The sequence below is a fragment of the Terrapene carolina genome, unplaced genomic scaffold, assembly GCF_002925995.2.
Source record: "Terrapene carolina triunguis isolate 2854851 unplaced genomic scaffold, T_m_triunguis-2.0 Scaffold69, whole genome shotgun sequence".
NCBI classification, from domain to species: Eukaryota; Metazoa; Chordata; order Testudines; family Emydidae; genus Terrapene; species Terrapene triunguis.
The window spans coordinates 11,007,554-11,018,936 of NW_020664420.1; the positions used below are offsets into that span (position 1 = coordinate 11,007,554).

The 11,383-nt window shown below is 44.1% G+C and overlaps 1 protein-coding gene across 1 annotated transcript in view; it reads left to right on the forward strand.

The window, feature by feature from the left end:
• The first annotated feature begins 10,229 nt into the window (after positions 1-10,229).
• DCC (DCC netrin 1 receptor) overlaps positions 10,230-11,383 on the forward strand; it is a 902,832-nt gene continuing 901,678 nt past the window's right edge. The window contains exon 1 of the mRNA XM_026649009.1: positions 10,230-10,320. Within this exon, the coding sequence (XP_026504794.1) occupies positions 10,230-10,320 (91 nt within the window). The remainder of the gene's footprint in view (positions 10,321-11,383) is intronic.

Sequence of the window (11,383 nt, forward strand, 5' to 3'; positions counted from 1 at the left end):
GTTTGTGTTGTGCCTTTCTATACAAAAACGGATTTGAACCAGTGAGTAATGTGGTGAGGGAGAAAGACAAGAGGAGATGGATTAACCAGAACAAGGGACTGGAAAAGACAAAAGAGAGGGAAGAGAAGACGAAAGGGGCAGAGAGGGCTGGGCTAGTGAGACTGATAGGGAAGGGCAGAGTTAATGGTGGAGTTGCTGTGGAACCTTGCACCTTTGGCATGATCCAGGCAAGAAGCCAGTGTCATCCTAGGGAACCACACAGGGTATCTCATCCAACAACGAGAATTGGTCAAAAACCAGGAAAAAAATGTTGGAAATGTTTTCCTGTTGTCTGTTAACATTTAAAACGGCAACATTAAAAATTTCCTTGCACTCCAACCAGCTTTATAGTTAGTGTGTATGTGTGTGTGTAACCCCCCCTCCCCCCATATTTTCCCCTTGAAATATAAAATTTGGATAATATTTTTCATTTACATTTTGACATTAGAAAACGTTGACTAGCTCATCTGAGAGTGACAGGGCTTCAGGGATCGCTGAAGGGATTAGGAGCCAGGGGAAGAACCTTGATGGAAGCAGGAGTGCAAATATAACCCACTGGTCTGTGTGTGTTACAGCTCAGGCTTCCAGCTGTGGAGATTCTCTGGTTCCATCCCGTGTGTGTCAGCCAAGAGGATGGTCATCACACACAGGCCTGGGAAAGCGAGCTAAGTGAAACCGCCGTTGAGAAAACCCTCTGACCAGAAGTAATGGGATGTCAGGACCTGAAAGAACTGGACAAGATATTAGAGGGAGCAGGCAGTTGTTAGTAGGTGAGCAAAAAAGAGAGATTGGCTTCAATGGAAAAAAACAGAATTGCACTGAATCTTAGTTTGACTTACCCAATTTTCTAATTATGTTTAAATGACATTTAAGCGAAGTGTAGTGAAATTAGATGTTCTGATCTACAGCATAGCTGGATGAATTCATGAAGGAATATAAAATATTACCGGGAACAAATGAGAGGGGAGTGGTAATTCTGGAGAACAAAATTACTTGAGAAGGAGGTAATTGCACATAATCCTAAGGTGTATATAATGGAGTATTACATATGCTTTATTGGAATGTAAAAATGGGTGAAAGGAACCTTCGTGTTCTTAGAGGTCTGTTCAGGTCAAAGAAATTCGAATTCAGAGAAGTGCAGTAAAGTGTTTCTATGTGCATGCTGCAATTGTCGAACTAAGAAGGTCTAGTGAGCATTGAATAATGTCATGGAGGTCAAAAAAGGAAAAGGCCGACTTGTTTACTTAGGTATGTCGGCACTACCATGACGGTACGACTGTAGCACCAGTAGGCATATCTGTGCTAGCTTTAATCTAGCTAGCATGGGTAACACTAGTAATGGACACGTGGCAGCATGGGCTAGCAACCTGCATACAGACTCAGGGGGCTTGTACTCTGGTAACTAGCCTCCTTGTTGCCATGTCGGTACTACTATTGTTACCTGTGCTACAGTCACACCTTCACTTGCAGTGTAGACATGCATGCCCAAAATCCATCCATGCTCCCCAGAAGCTGATGCAGGGCTGATTTCTAATCTCCAAGGCTTTGCCTACTGCTGTTTTTAGGACCCAGTCTTGAGTTGAGGGCACATCTCAGGATTGGGCCCTTATGCACTCAGTTGCCTGGTGAGATTATTTTATAATCTAAGAAGAAGGAAAGCTTCCCTAATCTAGAGTATTTCGGAGCACCCGTAACTCCCACTGATTTCAGTCACTAGTTGCATGTAGCTGGCTAGGCACAACCGAGTGCTCCTCTTACTACTTATTCAACCACAAGTGTGTGGTTTGCAAAACGAAAGGATTCACATTCACTGATATGTTTGTGCCATGTGCTCCTTGCTGAAGGACTCAAAGGTCAGATTCACTAAAGAGAGATCTTGTAGTGCATCTGAGTATTTAGAGGGTCTTCATGCAATGTTCCTCTAGCAATCCAGAGAACCAGAAATTTGATCTTTGCATTATACTTGCTTCCTGAAAGCTAGAACATATTTGTTTCTATTGAGGTTGGTCTTTCAGGCATGCACCAGCCTTCCATCCCTCAGGATCTGTGTTCAGTCTGAAAACAGAGATGCGTTTGGTGGTGAAAACCTGTTCACCCATTTGTGCAGCTCATAAACCGTCAACACACAGCACAATTGGCAGTCGGTTCTCAAAGAGGCTCAAGGCAAAAATAAGAGAGATCTCATGTCAGGAGACAGCACAGCGCTTGTCTATTTTGTGCTTTGCTCACGTCAGTTCTGTTAGTTTTCCACTAAAATTCACTCACAATTTGAACAAGGTATTCAAGTGCCATATAATTCTATTCAGGAGCTTTGGAAAGAAGGGTTGATTCCATTATTCTGTCTTTACTTAGTCTTGATATTTATTTTTGTAGGCAACTCAGCATGACTTATTATGTGGCCACTGTTAGAACAAATCCAAAATTAAAATCCCAAACCAACATATTAAATCTCCAGCTCCTTACATAAAAATATTTGAACTCTCACTAATATTCTGAAATAGTTTATGCTGTAATTTATTGGCAACACTTTTAAAATGATACTTACTTCAATACTCACCATCATATTTACTCTTTTAGCTTAAGAAGAATTGATCCATGTTTCAGATTGCCTTTGTATACATTGGAAAATGTACCTCCGTGAGCCCTGACTGAGAGACAGTCTTTGGGCTTCACAGAATCTACTAATAACATTTGATTAAGCCACATATTCAGGGCCAGATGGTGATATCCTTACTTACACTAACTAGTACTTTATTCCAACCAGTAGCATAATTGGCTTCAGTAGACTACTTATCCGATAAGGTACTATTCAGCACCCTCTAGTAATAAAGAGGTCCATTGGCTATCTAACTGCAAAAGACTTGTTTCTGTTTAAAACTGGAGGATTGGGTTTGAACTAGCCATTCCACTGCATTCAAACATCAAATCAAAGCAGCTCCAAGGGTAGAACTTTATCTTGATCCAGAAAACTCAATTTCGCTTTATAATGTTTCATGCATTTGGAGCATATGCCCACAAAAAGGTTAATTTAGGAAAGGCAGCTTCCAGGAACTGTTGGAAACATTCACATCATCAAGATGTGATCAGCCAATGAGAGTTTAGTCTAAGCACTTAGTGCTTCTCATGAGTGTGTCCTTACTGAATATCTTCCTGGAGGGTTTTGGGAAGGGGAGTCTTTAAAAAAATCCACTAGAAATGTACACCACGGCAATCTATTCTTATTAATCACAGCAGTTGGTCTTCTGGGGAATTAATTAGTGTGGGAACAGACACAAAAATTAATGCAGCTATCTCACAATGCATAGCAGTTATTACAAATAGAAGGGACCGTAGGCAGAGACAGCAGGAAAGGTTGGTCACAGAGACCTCCTCTGTGCATATATGGTAGTCCAACTAGTTGAGTCTTCTACCTCCCAGAAGAAATTAGTCACTTTGAGAGCTCTGTTGAACACATTGGGTGTAATTTTCAAATGTAGGCAAGAGCGAGAGCTCATAGGGCTAATGAGAGGAAAGAGATAGCAAAGATTAGGGCTACGTCTTCACTACGAGGGGGGGGTCGATTTAAGATACGCAAATTCAGCTACGCGAATAGCGTAGCTGAATTCGACGTATCGCAGCCAACTTACCCCGCTGTGAGGACGGCGGCAAAATCGACCTCCGTGGCTTCCTGTCGACGGCTCTTACTCCCACCTTCGCTGGTGGAGTAAGAGCGTCGATTCGGGGATCGATTGTCGCGTCCTGATGGGACGCGATAAATCGATCCCCGAGAGGTCGATTTCTACCCGTCGATTCAGGCGGGTAGTGTAGACCTGCCCTAAGAAAGAAACAGATGACAGAAGTATGAGCAGAAAAAACAAAAGAGGAAAGATACAAAGAGTCAGTCAGTTGCAGGGTATAGGACTGGAAGGGTCCTCCTGTGTCACTGAGCCCAGTCCCCTGCTACCACAGGCAACCCCTTCATGTATTCCCATTCATAAACTTATCAAATTCCATCTTAAAACTAGTTAGGTTGTAGGCCCCCACATGCCTATTGGAAGGCTGTTCCAGAATCTCCCTCCTGCCAGAAACAGCACCCTCTTCTCAGTTGCAGACCAGAAACGTTGCTTCCCACAAAGCCAATGCAGAGACCTGAAGGTTACTCTCAATGTACTAAAACCCTTTGGAAGTGCTTTGGGACTGTTTGTGAGAGCAGGAAGTAGCAGGAACAATAGGAAAAGGCCCAAAGCATCCTAGGATAAGAAAACCGGAGGAAGAGAATGGGATAGTGTCTTATCTCTCTGAATACTACGGAGGCCTGATTCTCCACTACACTGGTGTGTTACTACAGTTGTACATCAGTGTAGCTCCATTTAAGTCAATTGCATTCCATCAGTGCAGAACTGATGTAACACTGGGAAGAATCAGGGCCTAACATTATTCCAAATTGTACTCATCTATATTGAATTTTCAAATCTTCTGTTCTCACCCATTACCAGCCTGGGATTTCCCCACCATACAAGCAAACACTGATTTCTCTGGGCCTGATTTTTCTCTCTCACACTAGTGTAAATCAGGAGTAACTCCAGTGAACTGACTGGTATTACATCAATGTAAAACCAGAGTACGTGAGAGGAGAAACAAGCCGCTTGTAGTTGGCAAAGGCTGTCTTTCTTTGGTGCTGAACTTATTAGATACTAACAGAAGAAAACACAGTAGCACCACAAGAATCACTTTAGTGAGGGACCCAGTGCCACATGTCCCTTTCATAGCCATCAAACCATACCAAGTCAAATAAAAAAAAAAGATCTATACATTCTCCTGCCTGTCTGTTTAGGTGAGGGGCCTCCAGTTTGGTTTCAGCAAGCTATACGGGGAAATGTATACTCTTGGGTTGCTTCACAGGGTAACAAGGCCTCCTGTCCAAACTCTTCCCTGAAGATACCCGATTCCAGAGCGGGGCAGTGGACTGTCTGGTTTCTACTGTAAAGAAGATCACCTGTCAGGTATCAGGGAGCCACTGGTGGTTGAAGGTGGTGGGTGTGTTGGGAGTTAGGAGGCTTGGGGACCCTGGTGTTTCAGGGTGTCCACAAACATTCAGATAATTTAGATCATCATAATTCTATTGAAACTAAGCCCAGCCTCTGGAGGTTCATTCAGAAGTAATTTAAAATAAACTGTTTCATGCAAATACAGTTGTCTTAGGTAATCAGCCTTCAGCTCCCTCCCCAACACATGCTTTTCCTGCAGCTAAAAATCTGCTGAAATGTATGTGGCGGGTCTTTGTGTTCCATTCCAGGCAAATCAAGCAGATGGCAGCCAAATAAGCAGCAAGGGGTTGCTGGGGTTTCTCCGCACCTGGTAATGTTTTCACCACTGTAGAGACCACAGTCTGACCTAAGCCATGACACACTCTACTTAAGACAAAAGAATGACTGCAGACAGAGCATGCCGGTTTACTGGTTATCTTGAATTACTCGCATGTAAGATGATATGAAATTAGAAAGTCAGAGTCCCACAGCAGAACAACATTTCAGTTAGTGTCATCTGCTGCCTTTTGCATAGTTTGGCCAGAGCTATAAAGTTTGATTTGGGAACTGAGCAGGGCCGCCCAGAGGATTCAGGGGGCCTGGGGTCTTCCCGCCGCCGAATTGCCATTGAAGACCCTGCGCTGAAGGACCTCCCGCCGCGGGTCTTCAGGGCACTTAGGCGGCAGGTCCAGGGCGAAAGGACCCCCCGCCGATGAAGACCCGGAGCGGAAGAAGCTCCGGGGGCCCGGGCCCCACGAGAGTTTTCCGGGGCCCCCGGAGCGAGTGAAGGACCCCGCTCCAGGGGCCCCTAAAAACTCTCGTGGGGGCCCCTGCGAGGCCTGGGGCAAATTGCCCCACTTGCCCCCCCGCCTCTGGGCGGCCCTGGAACTGAGTCCAAACTTCCCTGAAGTTCAGAGAGGTTTAGACGGTGGAATGGTGGAGATCTGGCCATCATAGAGGTAGGCTCACGTCATAAAGATCATGCCCATGCAAGTGACCTGGCTCTTTCGATCCCCACTCTTGCTGAAAGGGCTCCACTATTGTTAACATCATCCACTGCTCTGCTGGCACCCGAGCCTCATGCTACTTTCCTGTGATGACACATCAAGGCACATAAGCAATATAGCAGCAGAGAATTCTGTTTGTGTCAGCTATATTAACCCATCTAGCAGTGGCACCTACGCAAGGCCTCAGGGCCAGATTTTCAAGTTCTTAGCACTCAGAATTAGGACCAGATATTTAAAAGTGCTCAACACCCAACGTGCAACCCAAGTGCTGATTTCTTTTGAAAATCTGACCATTTGTTTGGATGCCTAACTGGGAGCTGAGCTTTCTCAAAAATCTGGCTCTAGTTGTAGGAGCTGAGCCCTTCTGAATAATACAGCCTAAATTTTTGGATTTTTTGGAGCAGCTTTCATCATTGTACCTCCCAACAGGCCTAGCATCCATCCATAAAGTTTAATCTAGTCTGCGTGAGCCCCTTTTAAGTCCATAGCAACTGAGATTTCTTACTCTAAAGGTACTGGGGCAAATCCTCAGCGGGTGTAATTTATTATGGCTCCATTGACCCCAGTGCAGCTATGCTGATTTATACCAGCTGAAGCTCGGGCTCATTGTTGTCACTTGCAGTTTCTTTTGAAAGAAACAAGTGAACTTGGTGTATTTTGTATCCCAAAGTCCCTTATTTAGTTTTCATAAGGCCAAGGCAGTGTTATGAATAGTCCTATCCTTCTAATCCAGTGGTCCACAAACTTTTTACCTCACGTTCCCCCTTTAAGAGCACAAGCCCTTATAATCCAGTAGTGAGTGCTGCCAGCTGAACTAGACTGCTAATAGTATTAGGGATCCCAGCATCTCAACTGATCGGTGCATGTCATCATATAGCTGGTTCATTTGCTCTGCCCTGTTGTATTAATTTAGGTGTAATATATGGACCCAAAGAGTCAAAAGTGGGCATGACTCTGTCACTGTCCAACATGGAAAAGTTTTAAGCAAGGGTTTGGTATGTAGAGACTTTAGCCTGTTCAGTCCCATGGCAAACACACCACTAGCAGTCTTTTAAACCTTTTAATAAAGATACAGAAAACGAAGGAAAGACAGTGAAAGCATTTTAACACCATTTCTTGTTCCTTTTCCTGGTAGCTCAAGAAAATCTATAGAAAGAGAAGGGGGAAAAGAAAAACTTATTTGACAGTCTTTTACACAGTAATAATTGTCCTTTTGGGGGATAAGAGACAAGATGGGCTCAGGGCCGTAGCAACAAAGAACGTGGCCCCCTCCGAACGTGGGCCCCTCCGAACATATGTCCGGGCGGGGCCCCTTACAATGCAGAAACTGGAATGCGGTATTTATTTTGCCACTTTTAGGGGCCCCCTTCCTTGCGGGGCCCCCTCTGGTCGGAGGGTACGGAGGGCGCTCGCTACCCCTCTGGATGGGCTGGAGTTGTTGTTGTTAAAGTCCGATCCCGTTTTCTAGAAGACAAAACAAGACAAACGCACAGAAGAGGGTAGAAAAGAAAAGTAAAGGGAGGAAAGGCAGCTTCTTTTATGTTAATGCTGACTTGCAACTGGTATGGGGTTGTTTAGGCCATTGCTTTTACTTGCCTCTGTGTTCACAGGCTTACAGCAGTGTTGCAAAATATACAGTTTGGTCAGCTAAGTCAGACTTCTATAAGGAGAGGGATAGGAAAAAGAAGAAATTAAGTGGAGAAGGAAAAGGATGCATGGGAGTGGGGATGACAGGGGCGGTGACACAGTCTCACGTTCCAGAGGACATTCGGCATTTAGCCAGAGCCCAGTGGTGATGTCATCTGGGTCCCTCTCTCTAGCCTGGTCTAGTCAGAACATGTCTCAGGATCAGGATGTTGAAGGTACAGGAGTGTCATGCTGCATCCCAGGGAGATAGTTGGTGGTGGTAGGGGGCAGCCATGATTCCCCTTCTTTCAGTCAGCCAGTGTCGCAGTAGCCAGTTTTCCCTCCCAAAATTTCTTTTTGAGGACCCCAAAAGGGAGTGATGGGGCAGACTAGCCCATCTTATTAGTCAATCCTCCAATTAGGCCTAATTCCTGAGAGACAAATTTTGGCCTCACATTTCTTTTGGTTACCAAGTGTGGTTTTAGCACAGTTCTTGAAATATATTAGTGGGCCTTTTTGTTTGGACTAATTTATGGCATGTCTACACTACACCGCTACATCGGCACACATGCACCAATGCAACTGCACTGCTGTAGCGCGTCTGGTGACGACATGCTATGCCAACGGGAGAGCGCTTTCCTGGTGGCATAATTACTCCACTTCGGCAAGAAGTGGAAGTGATGTCGGTGGGAAAGCATCTCCTGCCGACATAGCGCTAGTGTGGACCGTGCAAAACTTGCGTTGCTTGGGGGAAACTTGTGTCACACCTCTGAGCAGCGTAAGTTAGATCGACTTAAGCGCTAGTATAGACCTGTCCCTAGTCTTTTTGTTTTCTTTTTGCACCTTTTCCCATCAACATTTATTATTACATGTGATTGGAGCATTTTCTAAACTTTTATTCACTTTTTTACAATTGAGCTTACAATTAGGGTAAGTTTCTAGGCTCAATTATTACAACACCCCTTTTTCCTTACTGTGTGAAAGGACAGAACGGTGAGCAATACCAGCAGAAGGTGGGAGGGGGGCAGAATAGCTCAGTGGTTTGAGCATTGGCCTGCTAAAACCCAGGGTTGTGAGTTCAATCCTTGAGGGGGCCATTTAAGGATCTGGGGAAAAAATCTGTCTGGGGATTGGTCCTGCTTTAAGCAGGTGGGTGGACTAGATGACCTCCTGAGGTCCCTTCCAACCCTGATATTCTATAATTCTACTGGAAGCCTAGAGATGCTGGGAACTAGAGTGAACAAATTAGTTATTTGACCCATCCTATATGCCAGGGTGAATATTGCAAAATAAAAAGAATATGGTGAGGACTATGTTGCCATCTCTTGTGATTTTATCATAAGTCTCCTGATATTTGGTGTTTACCTTAAAATCTAGCTCCCAAAGTCATGTTGTTTTGTAGAAATCTCAGCTTTCATTTTAAAAAGTAAGTTTCTTGTCCTCACGGTAGCTATGGAAACGTGGACCCTAAAATTTCAAACTTCAGAAGATAAATGAAAATAACTCAAATTTTTAAAAAAATCCTATCATTTTGAAAGACAAGTTTCTACTGTAATTATTTGGGGTCTGACTCCTGGTTTTTGAATGCTTGGAATTGGCAGTACTGTGAGATGGAAAAATCAAGGCTGATCAGCTTTAAAAAGTAGCATGCTTTTGTTAATGGTTTAAACTCCTGTCACTGCGGACCAGACTCCTAGGAGCAGATGAAACAAACCCATCAACCCCCATGCAAACCAAAACCGGGGAGCTTTACACTGACAGGAGGTGAGCTAGCTACATAAGCAGGGACATGCACATTATTAAATAGCTCCATTGAGGAAAAGTTACTTCCCACGCTTCACCTACAGAGGGCATCCCAGCTCATTCATATGTAGACTCAGTGAATGCAGCTGCTGGAAGCAGCAGGGCTCAGGGTTTTTTTTTTTTTCCAGTGGAATCTTTTCTGTGATCCGGTTGGTTTCTCTCCACTCTCCACGTTTTCCCTTCCAGCCCTCCACTTCTTCGGATCAATGGATGTTACAGCTCTAACTCCCATCTCACATACTGCTGGTGGACAGCTCCAGTAACAAGTGAGAGCTTTACATCCCCCTTTGCTTTCCCCTTCTTTTTCCCCCACTCCAACATCTGCCAAGAAGGAAGAAACCCACAAGCTTTCCCTTTTGTATTCTTCTGATTTTTTTTTTATTTTTGATAAATACATCTATATTTTGTACTTTGCCCAGCTGTGGAAATGGAGCAACCCCCAATCTTTTGATGCACCCTGGTTCGCTTTTTTGCAGTATTTTTCCATGTATGGTTTTCCAGCAGTGGGAGCACCGTTCCCCACCTTTCCCCCTTTTCCTTGAGTTAGTTTCCTAACGTAATCTGGAGGCTTGGCGGCTCTTGGACTGAATATAACTTTTTTCCCTCCACATCCCCCAACTCCCCCTTTGCTGAGCCTTGTCAGTGGGGACTGGAGAAAAAAAAACAGAAGAGAAGGAGGCAGAAGGGGCAGTGTGTGTGATTGTTGCTGGTGCTCAGGACCCAAATCTCTGTAGGTGTGTGTTGAAATATGGAGAATAGTCTTGGATGGGTTTGGGTACCAAAGCTGGCTTTTCTACTCTTCGGATTTTCTCTGATCAGCCTGAATCTTCAAGTCACCGGTAAGTGATCGCTGCCTTATTTGTCTTTTGCACTCCATGGAGAAGGGTGAATTTTGCAAAACCCTAAGGAATGTGCCTGTCTCTTATGTGTTATCAGAGTTTCCCCCCCACTCTTTTGATTTTGTTGTTGTTGTGGATCGGTGTAGGCTTTTGCAGGTAGTTGACATAGATTGGGAAAGGAGTGAGGCGAAATCTGGTTTAGAAGCACCCTGAGCAGCCTTTGAAAAAGGAAAACCAACTGAAAGGAAAGAAACCCATAAAAATAAAGGAGAAATGTGGGAGGAGGTGGTGATAGCATATGTGTGTGTGTATACCCTGGTTTGTATTCTCTTTTGCACCTGACCACTGTTGCAATTGGATTTATTTGCCTGTGGCTTTTTTTGGATCTTCGGGCTGAGATGGGATCTATAGATTTATTTATATTTTTCAGATGGCAGGGGAAGGGTAAATGATGAAAAGCAAAATATTAGTTTGCAAGATGGAAAATGTAGTTATTTGCAGAGCGTCTCCAAACTCCATTTGATTGATATTCTTTGGGGCTGCCTCTCTCTCTTTGCACTTGGCAGGCACATTTTCTGATTAAAAATGGCAAAGCTGGTTTGTGTATTGAATTAGGATAGAGAAGGAAAGAGGGGGTATTGATACTGTGATGCTCAGGAGCTGTCCGTGTTGGAGGCAGAGAAAAGCTGGGAATTAGAGATTTAAAAATAAATCGATCAGGAATTGGAGTATTATTGAGAAGTGTTAAGAACTAAGAAAGTGCAGCTTCAATTTGTAGGTGACTGTGTGTGTGTTTGTCTGTGTGTGTGTGTGTGTGTGTGTGTGGAGAATGTATGTGGGAAAATATTATTCTCCAGTGATCATTTTTTCTCCAGAAGAAAATGAGCTGTGTTTCATTAGGAGCAATCTTAGAAAGAGAGAGGCATGAAAAGCAAAATTAAATAAAATAAACACACACAAATTGCTTCCACACCAGCTGCTGCTGAACAATAGAAACCGATAACACCCCCCCTCCACACACACACACACACACACACACACACACACACACACACACACACAC